This window comes from Carcharhinus amblyrhynchos, chromosome 2 (genome assembly GCF_965287045.1).
Source record: "Carcharhinus amblyrhynchos chromosome 2, sCarAmb.v2.hapA, whole genome shotgun sequence".
In the NCBI taxonomy this organism is placed as follows: Eukaryota; Metazoa; Chordata; class Chondrichthyes; order Carcharhiniformes; family Carcharhinidae; genus Carcharhinus; species Carcharhinus amblyrhynchos.
Genome location: NC_137325.1, coordinates 37,402,016 through 37,428,768, shown reverse-complemented (window position 1 = coordinate 37,428,768; position 26,753 = coordinate 37,402,016). Strand labels below are relative to the sequence as shown.

The 26,753-nt window shown below is 42.7% G+C and overlaps 2 protein-coding genes across 6 annotated transcripts in view; one reads left to right on the top strand and one right to left on the bottom strand.

Moving 5' to 3' along the window:
* LOC145353782 (glucose-fructose oxidoreductase domain-containing protein 1) overlaps positions 1 to 26,753 on the bottom strand; it is a 258,944-nt gene that overhangs the window by 91,487 nt on the left and 140,704 nt on the right. The window contains exon 1 of one of the 4 annotated variants that reach the window (XM_080204600.1): positions 18,760 to 18,839. The exons of the other annotated variants lie outside the window; for them this stretch is intronic. The gene's annotated coding sequence lies outside the window, so the exon portion shown is untranslated. Of the gene's footprint in view, positions 1 to 18,759; positions 18,840 to 26,753 lie in introns of those variants that run through there. 4 annotated transcript variants of the gene reach the window in all.
* The window catches only part of LOC145353802 (NAD-dependent protein deacylase sirtuin-5, mitochondrial-like), a 145,812-nt gene continuing 124,094 nt past the window's right edge, over positions 5,036 to 26,753 (top strand). Inside the window, exon 1 of one of the 2 annotated variants that reach the window (XM_080204619.1) lies at positions 5,036 to 5,062. In XM_080204619.1, coding sequence (XP_080060745.1) covers positions 5,051 to 5,062 — 12 coding nt within the window. In that variant the 5' untranslated portion in view covers positions 5,036 to 5,050. Of the gene's footprint in view, positions 5,063 to 9,934; positions 9,953 to 26,753 lie in introns of those variants that run through there. The other variant, XM_080204630.1, reaches the window with a different exon arrangement.

Below are 26,753 nucleotides of genomic sequence, written 5' to 3'. Positions count from 1 at the left end.
TTAGTAAAAGCCTCCTTGATCAACCTGAGCATTGTCGGATCCTGTTCATCCATCATGCCCAGATATTGACCCTGTTGCAGTTTCTGATGTCATCTTCAATGTAATGTGGATGCTATCTTATGTTCCCAGGCCAATTCCCTGGACTTCCTGTTGCACAATGAGATGCTGGCTGCTGTGAAATGGAAACATTGCTCATATAGAGAGAAATGTAATGAGTGTTAGAGTGAATCTATGTTTAAGTTGGCTTCAAGCTGGGAATGGTGCCTTGCAATATGATTCAGCATGTTCAGTTATTATTAGTAATCTGTTTCTTCTTAATATTAATTCCAGGAAGACAATGATTATCTTAATTCTTGGGTTTTTTTCCTCTCCCAGCCCCACTTCCTAAACAAAAACCTACACAAGTATCTCTTGATTTCCCTTGAATAAGAATTTATTGGCCTTAATGGAGATTTTTGCGTCCTAACTTAACAAAATATTTCAACAAGGGAACAAAACAATAAATACTAATAATAACGGAGGACTTCTGTGTCCCATATTCAAGTAAGCATTTTTTGCTTGCTTTTATGTTTTCTCAAGTCTACTTTTTTTGTGTTAAACTTTATGTTCAATGGAAAGTACAATCTTACCAGGTTTGACTTCAGCAGTTGGGGATTTTAGTTCTAAACAGGAAGTAGACGTCACCCTAGATTAACAACTTGGACCAATGTTTCACTGACTCAGCTTAGCAAACAATACCATTTGTCACACAATTTCCATTTATTCATAAGAAAATAATTGACACCATTAGCACAAATTCAGCCTTTTAGTAGATTCTAGGGTATGTGGCATGATGTTTGTAACCTCTGTGGTTAAAATTATTCAGTTAAAGAAATGTTACATTTACATAACTATTTTTAGGACTTCCAATGGTTTACTGGTGAAATACAATCATTATGTTAGATAGATAAAGAAAGAAGGCAATTTGAAGATTCCACAGCAAATATTTGAATGACAAAATAATTTTTTTCAGTGCTTTGGTTCAGGGAAAAATGTTAGCTGGAACACTAGGATAACCCCCTCCATAGATCCTTTATGTCCACCATGACAAGTGGATAGAGCTTCTGTTTAATATTTCAGCTGGAATACAGCACAATGCTCTCATTGTCCTGCAGTGCAGATTATGAGCTCAGGTTCTGAGGTGTGGCTTGAAGCTACAACGTTTTGACAGTGCTGAGAGTGCTATCAAGTTGGCACATCAGCTACTTTCATGTTATACACAGGTTTCCCACAGCCTAATGAAACTGAAACTGTTGGATTCATTATTCATCTGGGTCTTAGACCAGAATTTTACTGGCCCCATGGAAGCAGGAATGGGATGGGTGGTGCTGCAGATGCCAGCTCCCCAGTGTCCTCTCACCACAGGGCTAAAAGCTACCAGGTGTGGCAGATCACCAGCTGACTGATCAGAGGCAGACAGATATTTACCATGCTTCAGGACCCAATATTTCCCCAAGTGAATCTAATCTACCAGCGGTGCATGGGAAGCACAACAGCGAGTTATCATTGCCAGCAGAGTTGAGGAGAGACGCGGCTGGCACTGATATCATTGAGGTAATGGAATCTCTTCCTATTCACAAAGGTGTCTTTCTGAATATGAATGGGTTCCACTACCCCAATGTTCAAGTTGCCTGTGACTACTCTAAGTGAATCAATTGCTTCAGCTATTCAGGCCTTTGTAGTTGGATCCTGTGGAATGAGGATTATTCACTTAAGTCATAGTTTCTGACTCATCTATGTAACCCAAACAAACAGGCAGAGGATTAATATAACCACTATCATCATAGAATCCCTACATTGCAGAAGCAGATCAATTGACCCATCAGCTCTCAGACAGAGTATTTTATCCAGGGCCTTTCCCCTACCCTATTCCTGTAACCATACACATTTCCCACAGCTAATCCATCTCACCTACACATTTTGGGACACTAGGAGCAATTTAGCATGGCCAGATCACCAAACCTGCACATCTTTGGACTCTGGGAGGAAACCGGAGCATCTGTAGAAAACCCATGCAGATACAGGAAGAACATGCAAATTTCACAGCCACCCAAAGCCAGAAATGGCACCAGAGGAATGGAGATACTCATACCATAGATGAACTCTTTAATCATTTATCTAAGGACTTTGCTACACCTGGAAACTCTGATGTGGAGATGCCAGCATTGGATTGGGATGGGCACAGTAAGAAGTCTCACAACACCATGTTAAAGTCTAACGGGTTTATTTGGAATCACGAGCTTTTGCAGTGCTGCTCCTTCCTCAGGTGAGTGGAGAGTTGGATTCACAAACACAGCATATCTCGACAGAGATGCAATTGCAAGATAATGATAAAGATATCTTGCAATTGCATCTAATGATAAAGATATCTTGCAATTGCATCTTGTCTATATATGCCATGTTTGTGAACCCAAATCTCCACTCACTTCATGAAGGAGAAGCGCTCCAAAAGCTTGTAATTCCAAATAAACCTGTTGGACTTCAACCTGGTGTTGTGAGACTTCTTGCTCTGGAAACTCTGCCATCTCCTCATACATTTCCTGTTGGAACACCTGCTGCTTTGATGATGACACCCGAGTTTCACCATCTGCGTGGAGCTGAACATCACTGATACTCTCCTTGCTCCTCCAAGAGGAAGTGACTGCAGCTGTCACTGCCTCTACTACCTCCTCTTGTGTGTTAGTGAAGTGCCCGCCATATTGTGCCAGCCATTCTACAGATGCAACAAAGTCCAGTTGGTTGAATGCATCTGTGCTGGTGGACAGTGCGCAGCAGCAAAGTGCTGCAGTGTCTTCCTGTTAGCTTTCAAGTGCAGCTGTATCCCTTGTCTGTTCCTCCTTTCTTGCTAGACACGGTCTCTATACTACCTTCTCAATTGACCAACCAGTCCTTCTTGCTTCTGGCTTCAAGCTAGCTGACTGCTGTATCAGTGTGTTTAAAAATCCCAGCTGTGTGCAAGCTGCTGTCACTAGAAGCTGCCCACCATCGTTAACTGGATAGCTCCCTTGCCAGCAGCCCCTTAATTTGCTGTTGACAGTAAAATGCCAGGGGTAGGGATGTGCATTAGAACAACACTTGTTTGCCTATCAATCAATAGAGGTTATAATATGAAACAATTCATTGGTCTTTAAGTTCTTTGGGAAGTTCTGAGGATGTGAAAGGTGCCATATAAGTGCATTAGATCTAAATAAAAACAGCTAAACTTAGTGTACCTCTACCAATATTAATGTAATGTAAATCAGCCAAAGCTACTGGCAATGGAGACAGTGTGCAATACTAACAGACAGGGTTTCCATGGATACTTTCAGAAACAGCATTGTCCCAATGAAAACTGAAAAGAAACTGGGTTTTCATTTCATGTTTTTTTTGTGAACAATTAAGTAAGGGTTATTAGTGCAATTTCCCAGTCAGCAGAAAGAGAAGGCATTCGTCCACGTAAACTATGTTGGAATTTAACAAATGTCCCAGGAGTGAAAGATCAGGACCTCATTGTAGTGTTCTAAAATAAATCTCCAGTGTAAGTGATTTATTAAGAGTCTTCTACCTGCTCAATTGCAGGAAAAATCAAAGCTGAGTCATCAAAGCTGAGCAAGTAATTATGGGCTGCAAATTACGAATTTGGAAGAAATCTGCTCAGGAAGATAGGAAAAATCAATCTGAAGCTTAGAGCATGGTACAGGAGGAAGGCTTCAGATTTTGGTGGCATTGGCACAGTTCTGGGTCAGGCTGCACCTGTTCAAAAGGGATAGGTTCACCTCCAGAGGACTAGCACCAATGTCTTCACAAAACAGTTCACTACTTGGTTGGGAAAGGGTTAAACTAAATTGACAGGAGGATGGGCACAACATGGTGCATATGGGAGTGAGGTTGTTGGATAGTATTAGGAAGGGAAGTAGTACCTTTTTAGATAGGAACAGACGAGGAAGGATGACAAGGAATACAAAGACAGATTTACAAGCTACAAACACAAATAGCATTGCTAGATCTGATGCTGAAAATGAAGTGGACAAAGTGGACCAAGTAGTGGTGAGGGAACACTTGGTTAAGTTCAGATTAGAAAAGGAGAAAAGCGAGGAAGAATCTAAAATAGAACTTCTAGTCTGGAAGAAGACTAACTTCAATGGGATGAGAGAGGAAAGGACCAGAGATTGACAGGAAATATTGTAACAGGTGGTCTTTAAGGAGGAGATTTTTCAAGTACTGGCTAAGTACATTCCAACAAGAGCAAACCAAAAGTAGAGCTTTTAGCCAATACAATGGATAGAATTTTCCAGCCTTACTCATCCCAAAACAGTAAAATCCCTCTGAAGGTCAACAGATCTTTTCATGCTCCACCCCTCACCCGCTCCAATTCCCGTGGTGGGTGGAGTGGTAAAATTCCGGCTGATAAGTTGATAGGGAGGTAAAGAGGGAAATATGACTAGCTAAGAGAGAATATGAGAATAGAATGACAGTTAACATAAAAAAGAACCCAGATCTACTGGCATATAAGCAGATAGCAAGAGGTGAGTTCAGCCTATTCAAGACAAAGAACACGATTATTTGCTTAGAGTTGCAGGATATGATTAGATTTCTGAACTGATGAGATCATACACAGAGTACTTTGTACAGTTTTCGTCTCTGTTTTAAGACAGGACATAATTACATTAGAAGTAGTTCAGAGAAGATTCAATCAGCTGACTCCTGGGATGAAGGTATTGTCATATGAGGAAAGGTTGGACAGGCTATGCCTGTATCCAAAGCTGGATTTACTATGAAACACAGCGTGCCTGGGCAAAGGGCCCAGACCAATGGGGGAGCACCTCAGTCACGCGAGTGCTCTGAGCTTCCAATCGGAGACTGATTACTCTGCAGTTGCTGATCTGCTTAAAATAAGCCTATCAGCAGTGAAAGCAAAATGAAATCAGACTGATTGGTGAGTCAGAAGAGTGGGAAAGCTGGTAACAAACAGTCAAGTTAAGGTGTGCACATGCAAGACCATGATGAGAGGTGAGGCAGAGGCACAGTGGCCATGATAAATGAGGTGAGTGTGATTGTGAGAATGTGAGGAGACTGTGAGGGTTGGAGTATACAGGGGGAGGGAGAGACCATGATGGGGTGGGAGGAGGGGAAGAGAGTGTATGAGGGGGTTAAGTTGCAGACTTGCAGAGAGAGAGAGTGTTTGAGGGTGGGTTGCATTATGGAGTGAAGGAAAGTTTGATGGCAATAATTTATTTGATTTTGTGAGACATTTATTTTTGAAGCTGAATGAGATTCTGTGAAATAAATTGAATGGCAGTGCATCTTGTTAATTAGGTATTTGCTCCTGAACTGGACTGGCTCGTTCTGTTTTGCACTGACCTGTGCTACAATCATTGATTTCTTTTTCCATCTCATTGCTCGTCAGCAATTTCCATGTTTGTTCTTCTCAAGTCACATATTGCAATATTGCCTATCTTTACAGCGCTGGGGTGGGGGAAGCACTGGAGTTTGTTCTGTTTGGGGGTGGGAGAGAGTGTTGCATGGGTGGGTGTTCCATGGGGTGGGGGGTTTGTTTGTGGGGGGGAAGAGAGGCTCCATGAAGGAGGGGTGCTTCCATGGGGATGGCTCAGGGGAGGGGATTCCACTGGGGGAAAACTGTCTTTTGAGGAAGTGGAAAGTTCTATTTTCACTTTTAAATTGGGGCGCCATTTAATAATGCACATCTTTGGACAGTGGGAGGAAACCAGATGATCCAGAGGGTGCCCATGTGGACATGGGGAGAACGTGCAAATGCCACACACTTACCCAAGGGTGGAATCAAACCTGGCTCCCTGGTGCTCCCTGGTGTCACCGTGCCACCTTTATTGTAATGGGAATTGAATGCAAATGTAGAGAGCTCATGCTTTAGTTATACAAGACATTTCTGAGTGCATATCTGGAATATCAAGTACAGTATTGATTTCCTCAGTTTAAGGATGTAACTGTGAGGAGGGAAGCAGTTCAGGGAAGGTTTACTAGACAAATTCTTGGAATGGGCAAGTTGTCTTATGAGGAACGTTTGGACTGCTATGCTTGCATCTACTGGAGTTTTGAAGAATAAGAGGCAACTTGAGGTACTGAGGGATCTTAACAGGGTGGATGTGGAAAGGACATTTCATCTTGGGCTAGGGTGTCACTGTTTTAAAATATGGGGGTGCTCATTTGGATAGTGATTGGATTTTCCTTCTCAGAGGGTCTTGAATTTTTGGAACTCTTCCTCAAAAAGCAGGTTTTGAACATTTTTAAGGCAGAGCTAGAATGATTCTTGATAAGGATGGGGGTTATCTGTGGTCGATTGGAATGTGGAGTTGAGGTTACAATCAGATCAGCCATAGTCTTATTGAATGACAGAGCAGGCTTGAGGGGCCAAATGGCCTACTCCTGCTCCTAATTCATATGTTCGTATGGAAAAGGGAGCTCAGAAATTACAGAATAGTTGGACTAAATATACACATAGGCTGAACAGTGCATTGCAAAGTGTAAAGTGCTGTGCATAAGAAGGAAAAATAGATGACACATACATCACTACATCACATTTTAATTTGTAAGGATTCAATTCAGCCACAACTCCTCAACACCTTTCACCATCTGTGGAGCTTCAACCAGAGCAATTCTCTGGTTTTGTAACATATATTTGTTGCTACACCAACGCAACCCCCACTTTCCATTAATTTATCCTCCTCAAGGATCCAGTGAGAAAAATGGTCTCTTACAACAGGCACATAAAGCTTCCACTTGCCATTTAATAAGTAACTTAGTAAAAATGGTGACTTTCTGGTTTGTGGACTCCAAAGGCAGGCTCCTCTGGGATGACAGGCTAGGACGTCCCAGGGGAAGTAGGGAAGCAGCTGCAGGAAAGTAGTGGGGATCAGGCATGGGTCGGCTGCCTGCTGGACATAAGCAGTCAGTAATTAAAATAATAAAACACCCCATTAAGAGCAATTTTCCCCAGCCTTTGCATTTTTCCAACAGCTGGGATACTCTTTTGCTGCATAAGGACGTCTTCAGCATCATGAAGGCAGCTCCTTTGCAGCCATCCAGAGGGGCAATTAGAGCTGGAGTCTCCATGCCAAAGGCAAGGAAGGCCACCACTACAGCTCAAATGGGCCATCCAGAAGAGTGTAGAGTGGGGCTTGAACATAGAATCTTATGACTCAGAGTCTGGAGTGCTACAACTGAGCCACAGCTAACACAGCTCCCTGGATCAGCTGTGACGGTTGAACAAAATGTGCTGCAGCAACACTCACAGAAGCATCGGCAGACATGACTGAACCCACTCAGGGAGGTCACTGATAGCAGTGACATCCAACTACTGCAACAAGCTTTTCAGGGGAGTAATGAGGATTGCGCAGAAACCATTTCTTTCCTGACTCTGAGGAACAGCAAAAGCTGCTGGACTTTAGTAGCTTAGCCAATCTACAGGTCACACAGCCTTCAGCAGAAATGGCCTTCAAGACTCCAAAATCTAAAATTATTTGTGATACAATATTCTATTATTAAAAAAGAAAAAAAAAACAGGAAAAAGCATAATATCACATGGGTCAAACTGGCAATGATTCTTGTATCAGTCTGGGAAATCTGTTATTGTCCTGACTGGTGATGACAATAATGACCTACAGAGAGCTATCATTCTGAATGTGGAGAACGCTTGCAGCTGGTGCTTAGCATGTTGGACAAGGCAAGCACCCATATCACTGTGAGCCATCTTACCATTCTTAGCAGGTGAAACTAACTGTATTGTTCACTCAGGGAGGTAGTGTGTTGCCAACTCAGGATGGATGTTTTCCTGGGGACATTGTCACATGACCCTTCCATCTCCAACTGCCTGACCCGCACATTCCTATCATTAGTCACTGTGGTAACTTGACAAGGGTGACACAAATGTTTGAAAACTTAATCACCTTTACTTGCAAAAATATAACATGGACACATAACCCAGCAGCAGCAATGAACAGGTAGGACCTTCATGGCAATAACAACAACCCATACAAGCCCACACTACCGATGACATCACCCATGCACGCTCACACTTATTGATGTCAGTATGTATATTCAATAGGAAATTATAATGTACACACTATAACACTTATCCTCCCCCCCGCTTAACTTTAATTCCGCTTAAGGAAAAGAATGGTAAGTAACAACACCCATGCTAATGAAGGCCCATGGAAACAATCAGAATTTCAATTTTTTTTTAACCAGGTCTGCTATTCAAACACTAACACTAACAGCAAATTCTCCCCATGTCTGTGTAGGTTTCCTCCCACAGTCCAAGGATGTGAGGGTTAGGTTGGTTGACCATGATAAATTGCTGCTTAGAGTCAGGGAGAATTAGGAGGGTAAATATGTGGGGTCACAGAGATGGGACCTGGGTGGGATTGTTGTCAGTGCAAGCTTGATGGGCCAAATGGCCTCTGGCATTACAGATTCTATGGTTCTATGATTCTAACTGTACGGAGTCTTTCAGGAACTTTGCGACATCGCTTTGATCTGCACAATACCCCAGTGTCTCAGTAGACATTGGTGAGGCTTGTCCCAGTGAAGTTGGGCTTGTGAGCATAGAAGTGTTGGGTGTCTGTGAGCACCCTCACCTTGTCCTGGAGCAGAGACCATTGGATGCCCCTGTCTATCAGGCGCCATTTCCTGTTGGGTTTTCACAGTAACATTTCCTTCTGCCATGATCTGGAAATGTTATTGTTCCAGAATCTTGGTGCAGATGAATGTGATCCTGATGTCTGCGGGTGACTTTTCCATCAGATGGTTTCACCACTAAACAGACTGGTCCACTTTGAGAATGACTCTAGGCTGCCAGCATTGATTATTGCTGAAATCCCTCAAATAGGCAATCATTTTGATTGAAATCTCCCTAAACGATGGTCATGTCTCTCCTTCTGCTTTTCCTATCTCCTTCCTACTGTCACTTTGACATCTGGATGCTACATACGGAATCCCCAACAACAGATTGTCAATTGGCCTCTGAAAATCACCAGACTGGAGGACACTCCATAAAGTTAATAGTGTTTGAATAAACATTTGTGAATGTTGGTTGTGATATACAGGCTGCGATTCTCCCATCACGACCCTCAGCTTTTCTGGGAGCTGTGATAGGAGATGCACATCGCCGGCGTTGTTTTGGGATTTACGCATGCATTGGGAATGCACGCGCATCTCCCAGAGCCAGTGAACAGTCACAGGTCAGACCAGGCTGGAAACTAGCAGGAAGACAAGTACGTCATTTGAATCTATTTTAAATATGTTTTCAATCTAATTATCAGGAACTTTCCGGTCCCGATTGAATCCCCCAACCCGCCAGGAGTACTTCATTCCAACGGGGTTTAGACAGCTCCCCATATTTGGGGAACTAGCGGGAGACCTTGCCAGAGTGAAGGGGGGGGCAATCGGGGGCCCCCCGGGGTATCAGGGGGTAGTGCCCCTGGGCATGGGCACTCTGGCAGTGCCACTAGGCATCCTGCATTGCCAAAGGGGTAGGGCTGATTGTGGGCATGGCCTAGGGGTAATTGGTGGAGGTGGGGGGGTGGGGTCCCACTGCGACCAGTTCATATGCGCAGAGTTCCAGAACTCAGGCCGGAGTCTCAGACCCCAGTGCAAATAGGTACCACCCTGCCTCGGGTTTTTAATGATATACACGACTGGGACCTCGGCAATGCATGGAGTGGGGAGATTTGGGTGAGAAGCTGAACTGACAAAACAGTCGGGATCTGAAACAGTTTTCCTGCTATTTCAGTGCCTTTGGGAGAATCATGACCACTGTTTTGAGTCCTCCCCTAACAAAAGCTGCTGGTAGGCAAGGCTCATGTCAAGTTTTGAGAAAATCTTGCCTCCTGCAAGAGTTGAAAACAGACCCACCAGCCACAGCAGTGGATAAGCATCCAGCTTGGAGGCCTGATTAATGGTAAGTTTGTAATTTCCACATGTGCGCACAGTACCATCACATTTAACAATTGGAACTACTGGAGCTGCCCAGCATAGAACTGAATGGGCTCAATGATTCCAAACCTCTGCAGACATGCCAAAACCCCTTTCATTTTGCCTTCCATGGTGTAAATTGCAGTCCTTGGCCTGGAAAAGTGAGGAGTAACCTAAGGATCTACAAACAACTGAACTGTAATACCATGCAATGTACCCAGTTCATTTTCGAAAACTTCAGGATATTTCTGAATGTCATCCTTTGTCATCTGTGTGTGATTAACCTCACCCCAGTTCAACAGAATTTAAACAAGCCAGTCAGGCCCTCGTATAATAGGCCCTTTCCTTTTTACCACCAGGAAGCTTGCTTCTTGGCTGTTGTATGCAATGCCTATCTCTAAAGCCTCAAGCATTGGTACAGCCTCTCCGGTGTATGCCCCTGTCTGAGTGAGGGTGGGTGCCTACTTAGATCCAAGTCTTTCTGTAAGTCTCCTCACTAACCATCCTTGCAGGGCCCTGCCTTTTCACAGTCAATTAGAAAGTTAACAGTCTTGGTTGATTCTTGACTGTCAGCCTTTTTACCTCCCAATTCTCATCAGTATTTTTAGTTTAGGTTGCTAAAAGCAGCAACCAGGAGATTAATGTCTAATTCCGCCAGCGCAATCCTGGTAACCCTGACCACTTTGGCCAGTGTGGTTGGGCCTCCGCTAAAGCAAGTTCGTGGTGTGTAAGGAGATCTTGGACAGGCATTTAAAACAACAATATATCAAACATTTGGACTTTTGCTGACAAGGTTTCATTTTGTGGGTATGCCGGCGTTGGACTGGCGTAAACACAGTAAAAAGTCTGACTAAAACCTGGTGTTGTCAGACTTTTTACAAGGTTTCATTTCTCAGAATCACTGTCTGGCCACACCAGAAAATAGACTGTCTGCAAATTGTAATTGTTGCATGTATCAGGTTGTCTGTCCTTCCTCTTCAATACAATATTACAGACTTCTGGTCTTGGCCACAGTCCATCCCTGTTTCCCAGGCCTGCACTGTTGGACCCTGCTGGTCAATAAAGAAGGTATTGGTAGTAAATTGCAAAATGAAAATATTGGAGACTTTATTGTTCCCTGAATAATTTTCCCCTTTCCTACCCAAATTATTCTTCATACATTTTTGCTACCAAACATATTAATTTTGTGCTCTTGAAAGTGAGGGTTTTCAGTGTGAGGGGGGTGGAACAATTTCCATTCCAGGAATCAAAACTCTCTCAGTCACATACGAGACAGCATTGGGTGAGATATGAGATGCAGAGTAAACCATTCTGTCTCAATGTGTCCCCTGCAGAGTGGCTTTTTTTCTTTACACCACCCATGCTACACCCATGCCTTCTTACATCAGAGTATTGTTTTTGCTGAATTAGAAGCATATTTTTGTAATGTATCTTTGTTCACTCGGAACTGGATTGAGACTGAAGAATTTCTGACACAATGACACTACTAGGATGTACATCATGAAATGAAGTAAACTTTCCTTGCAATGTGCTTTTGTTTGCTGGTTTATCTTCTATCCTTTTCCCCAGGGCAAGCAACATGTCCAGAATTTTACAAAAATTGATAGTCACATGTGGTTGTATTCTTAAATTAGGCCCATCTCTTTATCTCCCCAACCCCTAATACATGCAAAGAGTTGCACCTGTAACTTCCTGAACCTGATTATTGACCAACTCTAAAGTTCTACTTAACCAATGGGTGCTATTCGGATTGGCGGTTGGTGACTAGTGGGGTGCCCCAGGGGTCGGTGCTGGGGCCTCAGCTATTTACCATTTATATAGATGATCTGGAGGAGGGAACCGAGTGTAGGGTGTCGAAATTTGCTGATGACACCAAGATTGGGGGAAAGGTAAATTGTGCGGAGGGTGTGGAGAGTCTGCAGAAGGATCTAGATAGGCTGGGCGAATGGGCCAGGAAATGGCAAATGGAATTTAATGTTGGCAAGTGTGAGGTGGTCCACTTTGGTAGGAAGAATGGTAGGAAGGACTATTACTTACGTGGCGAAAAACTGCAGCAGGCGACGGTGCAGAGGGACCTCGGGGTCCTTGTGCATGAGTCGCAAAAACCCAGCTTGCAGGTGCAGCAGGTGGTCAGGAAGGCGAATGGGATGCTGGCCTTCATAGCGAGGGGGATTGAATATAAAAGTAGGGAGGTCTTGCTGCAGCTGTATAGGGCATTGGTGAGGCCGCAGCTGGAGTACTGTGTGCAGTTTTGGGCGCCGCACCTGCGCAAGGATATTTTGGCCTTGGAGGGAGTGCAGAGGAGGTTTACTAGGCTGATACCGGAGTTGAGGGGGTTGAGCTATGAGGAGAGGCTGAATAAACTAGGCTTGTACTCGTTAGAGTTTAGAAGAATGAGGGGAGATCTCATTGAGACGTATAAGATGATGAATGGGATGGATAGGATAGAGGTGGAAAGACTCTTCCCGCTCAAAAAAGACAGTAGGACTAGGGGGCACAGCCTCAAGATAAAGGGGGGGCAGTTCAGAACGGAGTTGAGGAGGAACTTCTTCACTCAAAGGGTGGTGAATCTCTGGAATTCTCTGCCCGTTGAAGTGGTGGAGGCTGCCTCGCTAAATATTTTTAAGAAGCGGGTTGATGGGTTTTTGATAAGAGAGGGGATTAAGGGTTATGGGGAGAGGGCGGGAAAGTGGAACTGAACCACAACAGATCAGCCATGATCTTATTGAATGGCGGGGCAGGCTCGAAGGGCCAGATGGCCTACTCCTGCTCCTATTTCTTATGTTCTTATGTTCTTATGTTCTATGAGGTGCAACCACATCCTGGAACAAAGTATCCAGATATCTCTCCCGTACCCCAAAATGTCTATCATCCAGAAACATGTCAACAAAAGCCATAGAAACCGCAGATATGATTGTCTGGCACTGCAATGCATTGTTATACAAATTCCCACATGTGGTAGTAGTGGATTGCCACCTGCCACCACCATATCTAATTAACCTTATTTATTTGTTTTAGTTAACTAGTTACTAATTTAGTAAAGTATTAGCAAGTTACAGTCTCCTAACTTGGAGGCAAAAGAACACTCATCAGCGACAGGAGGTAAAACAAATGGAATAAAAAAGCAAATTCCTAACTTAACACAGCTTGTAAACCATTCAGTTTCCAGATCACTCTGTACATTGGCAAACACTGTATAATCAAATTATAACTTCAGAAATACCTAACAGTGAGATTCCACTTGAACCAAATTTCTGACTCAATGCTCAATTCATGAAACACTCTGTCCATGGATCACTCTGTGTGATAGCAAACACTGTCTCTGACTGGACCGAATATTTAATTAGGTGATGAATCTGAAGGTAGCAAATAAGGAGGCCACCTCTGGGAAGACTGGTCTCATTGCCGACAAGTACAGGATCGAGACACTCATTGGAATGAGGGGGAAACCCTCTGTTAGTTGGAGTCATACCTGGCACAAAGAAAAGTGGTTAGAAGTCAATCATCTCAGCTCCAGGAGTTCATCAGGATAGTGTACTAGTCATAATCATCTTAATTTGCTTCAACAATGACCTCCTTCCATCATAAGGTCAAAGTGGGGATGTTTACTGATGACTGCACAATGTTTAGCACCATTTGCAACTCCTCAGATATTGAAGCAGTCCATGTCCAAATGCAGAAAGACATGGATAATATCCATGCTTGGGCTGACAAGTGGCAAGTAACATTTGTGCCACACAAGTGCCAGACAATGACTATCCTCAACAAGAGAGGATCTAACCATTGCCCCTTGATATTCAATGGCACTACCATTGCTGATTCTCCCACTTTTAACATCCTGCAGGTTACTATTGACAAGAAACTGAACTAGACTAGCCAAATAAATACTTTGGCTACCAGAGCAGGTCAAGGCTAGGAATCCCATAATAAGCAACTCACCTCCTGACTCCCCAAATCCTGTCTGCCATCTGCAAGGTATAAGTCAGGAGTGTAATGGAATACCTTCCACTTGGTTAAGGGTGTGGTTAGTTCTGGAACATAAGGTTTCAGTATTATAGCTGGAATGTTGTCAGGGCCTATAATCTTTATGTGGGGAAGTGCCGGAAGATTGGAAAACGGCTAATGTTACGCCGTTGTTTAAGAAGGGTGCCAGGCGAAAGGCAGGGAATTATAGGCCGGTTAGTTTAACGTCTGTTGTAGGTAAAATGTTAGAATCCGTCATCAAGGGGGAAATAGCGAGGCATCTTGAGGGCAATTGCTTGATAGAGCAGACGCAGCACGGTTTCGTTAAAGGGAAGTCGTGTCTGACAAATTTACTGGAGTTCTATGAGGATGTGTCTAGGGCGGTGGGTAGAGGAGAGCCGGTGGATGTGGTCTTTCTTGATTTTCAGAAGGCATTTGACAAGGTACCTCACGAGAGGTTATTGCAGAAGGTCAGGGGACATGGAGTTGGGGGTAGGGTGTTAGCGTGGATAGAGGATTGGTTGTCAAATAGGAGGCAGAGAGTGGGGGTCAATGGGTGCTATTCGGATTGGCGGATGGTGACTAGTGGAGTGCCCCAGGGGTCGGTGCTGGGGCCTCAGCTTTTTACCATTTATATAGATGATCTGGAGGAGGGAACCGAGTGTAGGGTGTCGAAATTTGCTGATGACACCAAGATTGGTGGAACGGCAAATAGTGCGGAGGGTGTGGAGAGTCTGCAGAAGGATCTAGATAGGCTGGGCGAATGGGCCAGGAAATGGCAAATGGAATTTAATGTTGGCAACTGCGAGGTGGTCCACTTTGGTAGGAATAATGGTAGGAAGGATTATTACTTACGTGGAGAAAAACTGCAGCAGGCGACGGTGCAGAGGGACCTCGGGGTCCTTGTGCATGAGTCGCAAAAACCCAGCTTGCAGGTGCAGCAGGTGGTCAGGAAAGCTAATGGGATGCTGGCCTTCATAGCGAGGGGGATTGAATATAAAAGTAGGGAGGTCTTGCTGCAGCTGTATAGGGCATTGGTGAGGCCGCAGCTGGAGTACGGCAGTTTTGGGCGCCATACTTACGCAAGGATATTTTGGCCTTGGAGGGAGTGCAGAGGGGGTTTACTAGGCTGATGCCGGAGTTGAGGGGGTTGAGCTATGAGGAGAGGCTGAATAAACTAGGCTTGTACTCGTTAGAGTTTAGAAGAATGAGGGGAGATCTCATTGAGATATATAAGATGATGAATGGGATGGATAGGATAGAGGTGGAGAGACTCTTCCCGCTCAGAAAGGATAGTAGGACTAGGGGGCACAGCCTCAAGATAAAGGGGGGGCGGTTTAGAACGGAGTTGAGGAGGAACTTCTTCACTCAAAGGGTGGTGAATCTCTGGAATTCTTTGCCCGTTGAAGTGGTGGAGGCTACCTCGCTAAATATTTTTAAGACGCGGGTTGATGGGTTTTTGATGAGAGAGGGGATTAAGGGTTATGGGGAGAGGGCGGGAATGTGGAACTGAGCCACGACAGATCAGCCATGATCTTATTGAATGGAGGGGCAGGCTCGAAGGGCTGTATGGCCTACTCCTGCTCCTATTTCTTATGTTCTTATGTAATCTTTGCAGTATCCAGTGCCTTCAGCCAATTTTTGATATCACATGAAGTGAATTGAATTGCTGAAGGTTGGCATCTGATGCTGGGAACCTCAAGGGGAGATGATTTGTCACTTTTAGCTGATGATGTTGTAAATATTTCAGCCATGTCTCTTGCATTGATGTGCAGGGCTTATTCAAGATGGGGATATTTGTGGAGTCTTCCCTTCCTCTTAGTTGTTTAACTGTCCACCTTCATTCATGACTAGATTTGGCAGGACTGCAGAGCTTAGATCTGATCCAGTGGTTATAAGATCACTTAGTTCACTGTCTTTTATATGCTGCTTCCATTGTTCAGTACTCAAGTGGTCCTTTGTTGTAGTGTCACCAGGTTGACACTTCATTTTCAGGTATGTCTGGTGTTGCAGCTGGCATGCATTCCTGCACTCTTCATTGAATCAGAGTTGATCTTTTGTTTTTATGGTAAGAGAAGGATGGAGAATATGTGGGCTATGAGGTTATAGATTGTGACTGAATACAATTTTCTAATGCTGGTGGCCCTCAACACGTTATGGATGTCCATTTATGAGCAGCTAGATCTGTTATGAATCCGTCCCTTTTCACAATGTTTCAGGCAACATTACAGGAGGTAGTATCAATGCGAACTTCATCTTCACAAGGATTAAGCAATGCCCGTGCCACTGAGCCATCACAAGTGAGGGAGGAGCAGGCTGATCAAGAGGACAATAGTGATAAAGGATTCAATAGGGGAATAGACAGACACTTTTCCATAACATGATTCCAGGATGGCGTGTTGCCTCTCTAGTGCTGGGATCCGGAATGTCACTAAGAAGCTGTAAAACATTCTGAGGAGTCCAGAGTGAATAGCCAGAAGTCATGATCTATATCAGTGGGCAAAAAGGAAAGAATCCTGCAGGCAGACTTTAGGAGCTAGGGCCTCGAAGGTAGCAATCTCAAACTGCTTCTGGTGCTATGTGCCAATGAGTAAAGAAGAAGATTATATAGAAGCATTTGGACCAGTTAAGGTGGACATAAGACCTGTACATATCAGATGGAATGTACCTCAATACATCTAGACTAGTGACCTCGAGGGAGAATCATTGGTTCCATGGCAGCAGAGTTTGAACTAATTCAACAAGAAGATAGTTATCAGGCCCACAGCATTAGAAAGAGAAAGCAAGATACAAAAAGGGTTGATAGCAGTAGAGTAAGAAATTGTATACTATTTCATGGAATCAGACTGAGAGAGAAAATAAAAGCTGGTTTAAGATAGGTTTGCATGTATATAAATGCACAAAGTGTAGTAAATATCATTGGTGAGCGGCAAGCATAAAATGCCATATGGGAATGTGATGTAGTTGCAAGAATGGAGAACTGTCTTGAGGACAGGATAGGCTATTAAATATTACAGGATACAAGGCATTCAGAAAAGATGAGGAAGGAAAAAGAGGAGCAATGTGCTGGTTAGGTTAATTGGCCATGTAAAATTGCCCTTAGTGTCAGGGGAATTAGTAGGGTATATACGTGAGGTTATGGAGATAAGGCCTGGATGGGATTGTTGGCAGTGCAGGCTCGATGACCGAATGGTGTCCTTCTGCACTGTAGGGATTCTATGATTCTATGATGTCAATATTGATTAAGGAGAATATGACAGTGAAAGTGAGAGTGGATGTCCGAGAGTAATCAAGGGCAGAATCTACCTAATTAGAGTTAATAAACAGTAGAGGTGCCATTACACTAATGGGTGTATTGTATAGGCCACTAACTAGGAGGAAAGACATAAAGGGGCATATTTGAAGATAAATTAAAAGAGGCATGCAGAAATTGTAGACAGTGGCATGGTAGCACAGTTGTTAGCACTGCTGCCTCATAGCTCCAGAGACCTGGGTTCAATTCCGGCCTCGGGTCACTGGCTGTGTGGAATTTGCACACTCTCCCATGTCTGCGTGGATTTCCCCTGGGTGCTCCTGTTTCCTCCCACACTCCAAAGATTTGTACGTTAGGTTGATTGGCCATGATAAATTGCTCCTGGATAGAACTGTGGTCAATGCAGATTCAATGGACCAAATGTCCTCTTTCTGTATAGATTCTATGATTCTACTGGTGATAATGGGGAACTTCAATTATCCTAATATAGACTGGGATCATATTAGGGTAAAGATAGAGAAGAGGATGGATTTCTAAAGTGTGATGAGGAAAATTTTGCTGTTCAGTATGTTTCTGGAGTACTGCGTACAGCTTTGATCTCCTTACTTGAGAGGATATACTGGCACTGGAGGAGGTGCAGAGGAGATTCACTAGGTTGATTCCGGAGTTGAGAGGGTTGGTTTATGAGGAGAGACTGAGTAGACTGGGGCTATACTCATTGGAATTCAGAAGAATGAAGGGAGATCTTATAGAAATATATAAGATTATGAAGGGAATAGATAAGATAAAAGCAGGGAAGTTGTTTCTGCTGACAGATAAGACTAGAACTAAGGGACATAGCCAGATTTAGAACTGAGTTGAGGCGGAACTTCTTCACACAAAGGGTTGTGAATCTGTGGAATTCCCTGCCTAGTGAAGCAGTTGAGGCTACCTCGGTGTGTGTTTTTAGGGCAAGGATAGATAAATTTTTGAACAGTAAAGGGATTAAGGGTTATGGTGAGCAGGGGAGGGGGGGCGGTAAGTGGAGCTAATTCCGCAAAAAGATCTGATCTTACTGAATGGCAGAACAGGCTCGAGGGGCCAGATGGCTACTCCAGCTCCTAGTTCTTGTGTTCGTATGTTCTGACCTAACAAGGAAGCAGGCATTGTTGGATCTGGCTCTGGGGAATGAGGCTGGTCAAGTATCTGGGGTATCAACCCATAGTGGGTGGCATGGTGTTCAAAAGTTAGCACTGCTTCGTCACAGCGCTAGGGACCCGGGTTTGATTCTGGTCTCGTTGACTGACCATGCGGAGTTTACACATTCTTCCCATGTCTGGGTGCTCAGGTTTCCTCCCACAGTCCAAAGATGTGCAGGTTAGGCAGATTGGCTAAATTGCCTCTTAGTGTCCAATTATGTGTCGGCTAGGTGGCTAAGCCATGGTAAATACATGGGGTTAATGGAAGGTGCATGGGTCTTGGTAAGATGCTCTTTCAGGTGCAGACTCTATGGGCCAAATGGCCGCCTTACGCACTGTAGGGATTCTATGAACATAAGGTTTAGGTTAGCTGTGGAAAAGTATTCTACCGCTACTTACATATCCCACACCTGAACGGTTTCCTGACACAAGAGTTTACACTTTCAGGAGAGTATGAAGGATGCACACATCTTGAAATCTGTAGAACATTAAAATCCATAAAACTCATTCATCTCACCAGTTAAAGGGAACTCACATAAACTTTCTCCCATTCATTATCTATTAACCTAAATAGTTTTAATTAACTCTGGGTTTCCAGGTTTGTACATGTCATTAACCATGCTGCAAAACTGATTAATAACTAAATATGCATCATAAACTTGCCCATCAGAAATCATCAAGTGCTCTGAGTTCAAATCCATTGACCAATTTTATCCTAGAACATGTGTATTTACCTGACCATGCCATTTCACCCAATGAACTTATGACCTTTAGTTGTTATGGGTCTTTTCAGGACAGCTGGCTCCTGCTTCTTGCTGCACATCGCACACTTGTGGACACATTACCCAGATTAAAACTTGCTGTGGGATACTATGGAATGTGCAGGAAAACCTTTTGGCAAGTTTTAATATTGGTCAAATGTTCAGGATGATGGCAAATAAGCAAAGTCCATGAACTGGCAGAATGGGGTGAAACAGTCTAAAGTTGGAAAGCAAAAAATGCAATTACTGATAGTGAGTCTGGAAGTGGCTCTTGCATCAGCCTGAACCAGAGAGGAAGATCTTGCAGTGTAAGTCCCTATTGACAGAAGTAAAAATAGAGGCTATTGCTTGAATAGATTAGACAGTAATACAGAAATCAGAGAACAATCTTAGTAACAGAATTAGAAGCAGAAATCATCATGAGCATTAAATTTTAATGGTTGCTAATAAACTTGAGGAAAAATTAATACAAGAACCAACAAAGAAGTTAGATAATTGAAGAGAGTTTATTCTGAAGTACCAGATAAGGGTCAACCAGCTTTGTCACAGGTGGATTTGTTCCAAAATAGTTCATGCAAATGGGACTTACGAGCTAAAGCAAGCCCAGTCACTAGGTATTTTGAAGATTAACTGGGTGATACAGATACTGTAGATTCCATTCTCCCACAACTAGAAAAATAATCTTAAAAATTCTTTAAGTTCTGTTGGTCACATATTCAAGAGAGTGTAGAAAAACTGACATTAAAGCCACATTTTTGATTGGTGATACTTTTACATAGAAACTTAGAAAATTGATGCAGGAGTAGGCCAGTTAGCCCTTTTGAATCTGTTTTGCAAATCATTATGATCATGGCTGGTCATCAAATTCAATATCCTGATCTCCCTTTCCCTTATATCCCTTGATCTCTTTGACCCCAAGAGCTGTTCCTAATCTCTTCTTGAAATCACACAACCTTATGGCCCCAACTACTTTCTGTAGTAGTGAATCCCACAGATTCAATATTCTCTGGGTGGAGAAATTCCTTGTCAACTCAGTCCTGAAAGGGCTTATCATCAAACTATGACCTTCAGTTCTGGACTCTTCCACTATAGGGAATATTCTTTCCAATCTATCCTGCCTAATACTGTCAACGTTTTATAAGTTTCTATGAGATCCCCTCATTCTTCTAAACTTAAATGAATATAATGCAAACCAACTTAGTTTGTCCTCAAATGACAGACATCAGGAATCAGCCTGGTAAACCTTCACTGCATTCCCTCTAGAGCAAGGACATCCTTCCTCAGATAAGGACACCAAAACTACACACAATACTCTGCGTGTGGCCTCACCAATATGCTGTACAGTTGCAGTAAAATATTCCTATTCCTATACTTGAATTCTCTCGCAATGAAGGCCAACATACCATTTGCCTTCTTTACTGCCTGCTGTACCTGTGCAGTTACTTTCAGCGACTGAAGCATGAGGACGCCAAAGTCTCATTGAGTATCCACTTCACTCAATTTACACCCATTCAAATAATAATCTGCCTTCCTATTATTGCTACTGAAGTGGATAATCTCATATTTATCCACATCATACTGCATCTGCCATGCATATGCCCACTCACTCAGCCTGTCCACATCATGCTGAAGCATCTCTGCATCCTCCTCACAGCTCACCCTCCCACCCAACTTTATCATCTGCAAATCTGGCAATAATACATTTACTTTCCTCATCCAAATCATTATTATATAATGTGAACAGCTGGGGTCCTTGCAATACCCTACTAGTCACCACCTTCCAATTGGAAAAAAACCCATGTCTTCCAACTCCTAGCTTACTTTCTGCTAACCAGCTTTCTATCCATCTTAAGATACCACCCGCAATCCCATGAGCTTTAACTTTACATAGAAGATCACTATGTAGGACTGTACTGGAAAGCCTTCTGAAAGTCTAAACCACATCCACAAGATCTCCCTGGTCAACTTTACCAGTTAAATCTTCAACGAAGTCCAGTAGATTTGTCAAGCATGATTTCCCTTTCATAAATCCATGCTGACTTTGCCTGATTATACCACTGCTTTCCAACGCTGCGCTATGAAATCCTTGATAATGGACTCCAGCAACTTCCCAAGTACCACTAATATGCTCACTGGTCTATAGTTCCCTGTTCTCTTTCTACCTCCATTTTTGAATAGCGGGCTTACATTGCCCATCCTCCAATCTATAGCAACATTTCAGAGTCCAAAAAATTTTGGAAAATTACCACCAAGGGATCTACTATTTCCAGGGCCACTTCCTTATCAAGCCCTGAAGATTTATCCACTGTCAATCCCATCAATTTCCCTAAAACAATTTCTCTACTAATACTGATTTCCTTCAGTTCCTCACTAAAAACTTGTGTGTGCTTTTCAGAATTTCTACTGCATTATTCATGTCTCCTTTTGTGAAGACAGAAGCAAAGTTTGAATTTAATTCCTTGGCCATTTCTTTGTTCCCTGTTGTGAATCTGACTTTTCTGACTGTTCTTTATCAATCTTTTTCTCTTCATATATCTATAGAAACATTTACATTAAAGTTTTATGTTCCCCGACATCTTCCTTTCATACCTATATTCCCTTTCTTAATCAATCTCTTGGTCCACCATTGCTGAATTTTAAACAGTTCCCAATCCTTAGGTTTAATATATTTTCTTGCCAATTTGTATGCTTCTTCTTTGAATTTAATACCATCCCTAATTTCCTTTGTAAACCATGGTTTGGTCACAGTTTTCTTACCATTCTTATGCCAGGTAAGAATAAAACCCTTTTGGAGGCCATCTATTTGTCCCTTAAATGCTTGCCATTGCTTGTCCAGATGCAGAAGGAAAACTGTAGAAAATTAAACAAGTGTGTCTATGGCCTGAATGATGAACACAGTAAGAAGTCTCACAACACCAGCTTAAAGTCCAACAGGTTTATGTGGTAGCAAAAGTCACTAGCTTTCGGAGCACTGCTCCTTTGTCAGGTAAGAAGCAGCGCTCCAAAAGCTCATGGCTTTTGCCACCAAACAAACCTGTTGATATTCGACCTGGTGATGTGAGACTTCTTACTGTGTTTACCCCAGTCCTACGTCGGCATCTCCACTGAATGACGAATCCAGTAGTGATAATCACATTTTCATATGATAATCAGCTCTGCGCCAGTTTCCAGCATGGAGCTGATTGCATCAGAAATCTTTGCGTGGGAGATGCATTGAGGTCATGATGCCCAGTGGGAAGCCGCAAAACAGCCACTGCTGATATCTCCCAGCCCGCTGTGTTACTCGAGTAATGGGCTGGGAGAATTGCTCCCTTTGTGTTCAACTAAGAGCAGGTCTCTCATTATTTTATTGGTGTCATAAAATAAAACTTGCAACAATCTTCATGATGCATGTTCATGATTTCTTGAAAGGCGATACTGTGAAATTTGAGAAATGTGTTATTAATAACAGTAGAATTTAAAATTGTGAGTCAAGTTTGTGGGGCTTTTAATTATATTGGTTAGAAATTAAGCAAATTAGGTTTGGGGTAATTCTAAGGGCAAGATTTTACGACCTCCCTTGTCCTGAAATCGTAAAATCCCGCCCAAGGTCAACGGACCTTTCCATGGTTCGCCACTTGCCCACTCTGATTCCTGTGGTGGGTGCGACAGTAAAATTCCGGTCTAAATCTTATTTAGAAACTGTTACACTCAACCTGGTTAATTGTGCAAAATCATCACAGAAAGATTACGCTATATCTGAAGATGAGATAGAGCAGTTGGAAATCCTGATTCATCAGATGAACTGATTTGTGCACTCAGACTAGGCCAGATGTGAGCTTAGATGTGTTGCAGTTAACCATACAAAAGCAAATCCTAAAGTAGAGAAAACAGCCAGAAAATTAAATTTGGAGAAATGCACGCTTTTGGTCACCCAAGGAACATGAAACTGCTCATTTATAATGATGCTTCTCATGTTAGTCTTCCTCATGGGTATTCTAGTTTTGTTATATTTGGTTTATATATAATGGTTTTGTAATATTTCTGATGGGTGAGAATGGAAAATGTTGTCCTTTAGCTTAGAAAACTAAGAAAATAAAAGTAGTTATTAAAAGCACTCTGGCTGCAAAATACTGGCTCATATGGAGGCAGCAGATATGGAGCGCTACTTGTTGAGTATTTGAAGTGAGATGGACATACAGAAAATAGCATCTCATTGAATGTTACATGGATAATTGTTCCTTGAAGGTAAAGTACCTTTGACCTTTAGAGGTTGACCTTGCAGCTTGGTGCAAATGCTATCAAAAAGGAAATCAGTAACATTAAATGGATGGATGCAAGCCATCAACTGTCAGATTGTTTTACATAAATAAATTGTCAATGGAAGTCGTCTGGGCTTCTAGAGACTTGTAATACTCTGCACAGAATATTAATGTTTTTGATTAAATTTGTTTTCAAATTTTGGTTGCATATCTCACGCCTGATTTTTATTTACAGGAACTCTACTGATCATAATTTAATTTTTCTTTAATTGTACGCAGGGAGTGGTCATTAACTGGGGATTCACTTGTGTCCCTATAATCAGAAACAGACTGAAACAGTGGTGGTTGCATAAAGAGGTGCATGTATGTAAAGTGTATCCCCTTAAATAAGGCTTATAAAAACATGTAAAGATTAACCCAATTCTATCCTTCACCGCCAGGCTTTATTGAATAAAACAATGATGAACCTCTATAAAACAATGGTTCTACCACAGTTAGACAATTGTGTCCAATTCTGGACACCACGTGTTAGGAAGGAAATGAAGGCATGCGAGAGGGCACAGAAGAGATTTACTGAGATGGTTCTAGGCCAAGGAACTGCAGTTAGATTAATAAATTGCACTGGAGTTCTCAAAGCAAGGACAGTTGAGAGAAAATCGGGTAAAGGTGCACGAATTATGAGGAGACTACACAGAGTAGATAGAGAAAAATTGAAAGGGCCGAGAACCGGAGGACACAAATTTCAGATGATTGACAAAAGAAACAAAGGCGATCTGAGGAAAAATTTTTATGCAGCAAGAGGTTCCAATCTTGACTGCGCTACTTGAAGGATGGTGGAGACATAATCAATCCAGGCTTTCAAAAAGAATTAGTTTAGTACATGAACGGGAAAAATTGCTGGACTTCGGGAAAAGGCAGAGTAGTAGGTCTAGTTGTATTGCTTTTGCAAAGAGTCAGCATGTGCTGAATAGACCAGATGGCCTCCTTCAGTGCTGTAATCATTCAAAATTCAACATTCGAGTAAGTTCCACATTCTCATAATTCTGGACAAAGACGTTTGTCCTTCATGATTATTTTATGTTTATGGTCCTTAGTTTTGGACCCCTTCACAAGTTGAAGCATCTTCTTTGCATCTGTATTTCAAACCCCTTCATATTTTTTAAAGATCTTTGTCAGGTCACCTTTCAACTTTCCCTTTTTCTAGAGGAAAGAGCCTTAGCATGTTCCTTCTTTTCTGTTCATGTTTTCTGCAAAAAAAAAGTTTAGGCTTATTTTCAGATGCAGGGATTATGATGTTTGATAACCCCTCACCTGGTCCTATTGAGACTTAATTGAGACACTGGGTGAGCTAAAGATTGTTAAGGAGGAGATGTTTAAAAGGCTGGTTGATAAATCATCAGGACTGGATTCGATCCATCTGAGGATATTGAATGAAATAATGGTCGAAACTTTGGAGGCACTGGCCATAACCTTCCATACTTCCTCAGATACAGGGGTGGTGCTAGAAGATGAGAGAATTGCAAATATTAGTCACTTGTTTAAGAAAGAGTTTAGAGAATAAGCCTAGTAGGCCTGTCAATTTAACCTAATTGATGGGAAAGCTTTTGGAAACGATAATACATAACAAAATTAATAGTCACTTGGACAAATTAATTAAGGAAAGTCAGCATAGAGTGTTAAAGCCAAATCCTCTTAAACTAACTTCACTCAATTGTTTGATGAGTGATCAGAGTAATGCAATTGCTGTAGTCTGAGGGACAGTGACAGTCTGGATGCAAAGTTGACTGAGTGCCAGGAAACAGAGAATAATGGTAAATGGATGCTTTTCAGACTGGAGGAGGGTTTATAATGTGGTTCCATGAGATTAGTATTAAGACCATTGCTTTTCTTTATCCATATTAATGACTTTGACTTGAGTGTACACTGCACTATTTTAAAACATTAGCAGATAACACAAAACTTGCAAATACTGTGAACATAAGAACATAAGAAATAGGAGCAGGAGTAGGCCGTCTAGCCCTTCAAGCCTGCCCTGCCATTCAATAAGATCATGGCTGATCTGAAGTGGATCAGTTCCACTTTCCCGCTTTCTCCCCATAATCCTTAATTCCCTTGTCTGTCAAAAACCTATCTACCCATGACTTAAATATATTTAGCGAGGTAGCCTCCATCACTTCAACAGGCAGAGAATTCCAGAGATTCACCACCCTTTGAGTGAAGAAGTTCCTCCTCAACTCTGTTCTAAACTGCCCCCCCCCCCCCATCTTGAGGCTGTGCCCTCTAGTCCTTCTGTCCTTTCTCAGCGGGAAGAATCTCTCTACCTCTACCCTATCCATCCCTTTCATTATCTTATATGTCTCTATAAGATCCCCCCCTCATCCTTCTAAACTCCAGCGAATACAGACCCAGTCTATTCAGTCTCTCTTCATAGTCTAACCCCCTCATCTCCGGTATCAGCCTAGTGAACCTCCTTTGCACTCCCTCTAAGGCCAAAATATCCTTGCGCAAGTGCGGCGCACACAGTACTCCAGCTGCAACCTCCCCAGTACCCTGTACAGTTGCAGCAAGACATCTCTTTTTTTATATTCTATCCCCCTCGCTATAAAGGCCAGCATCCCATTCGCCTTCTTGATCACCTGCTGCACCTGCAGACTGTGGGGAAGGTAGTGATAGATTTAAAGAGGACCTACACAGGTTGTTGAAATAAGTAGAATGGTGAATGTTTCTAAAACTCTAATTCAGCTTCAACAGGAGTATTCTGTCAAATGGCACATAAATATTGTGGCTACAACAGCAGGTCAAAGGCTAGGAATCGTACAATGAGTAACTCACCTCCTGACTCCCCAGAGGCTGTCCACCATCTACAAGGCACAAGTCAAGAGTGTGATGGAATACTCTCTACTTGCCTGGATCTGTGCAGCTTGAACTACACTCAAGAAGTCAGACACCACCCAGGACAAAGCAGCCTGCCTCATTAACATCCATCCACAAATATCATTCTTTCCACCATCGATGCATAGTAGCAGCAGTGTGCATCATCTGCAAGATCTTCTGAACATCCTTGGGGTTACCACTGGAGTTACCATTGACCATAAACTCAATAAACTTGCCACATAAACACAATGGCTACAAGAATAGGTCAGAGGCTAGAAATACTATGGCAAGTAACTCACCTACTGACTCACCAAAGTCTGTCTACCATCTACAAGGCACAAGTCAGGAGTGTGATGGAATACTCTCCACTTCCCTGGATAGCTCCAGCTCCAACAACACTCAAGAAGCTTATCACCATCCAGGACAAAACAACCCACTTGATTGGCACCACATCCACTCCCTCAACCACTGACACTCAGTAGCAGCAGTGTGTGCTATCTACAAGATACAATGAAGA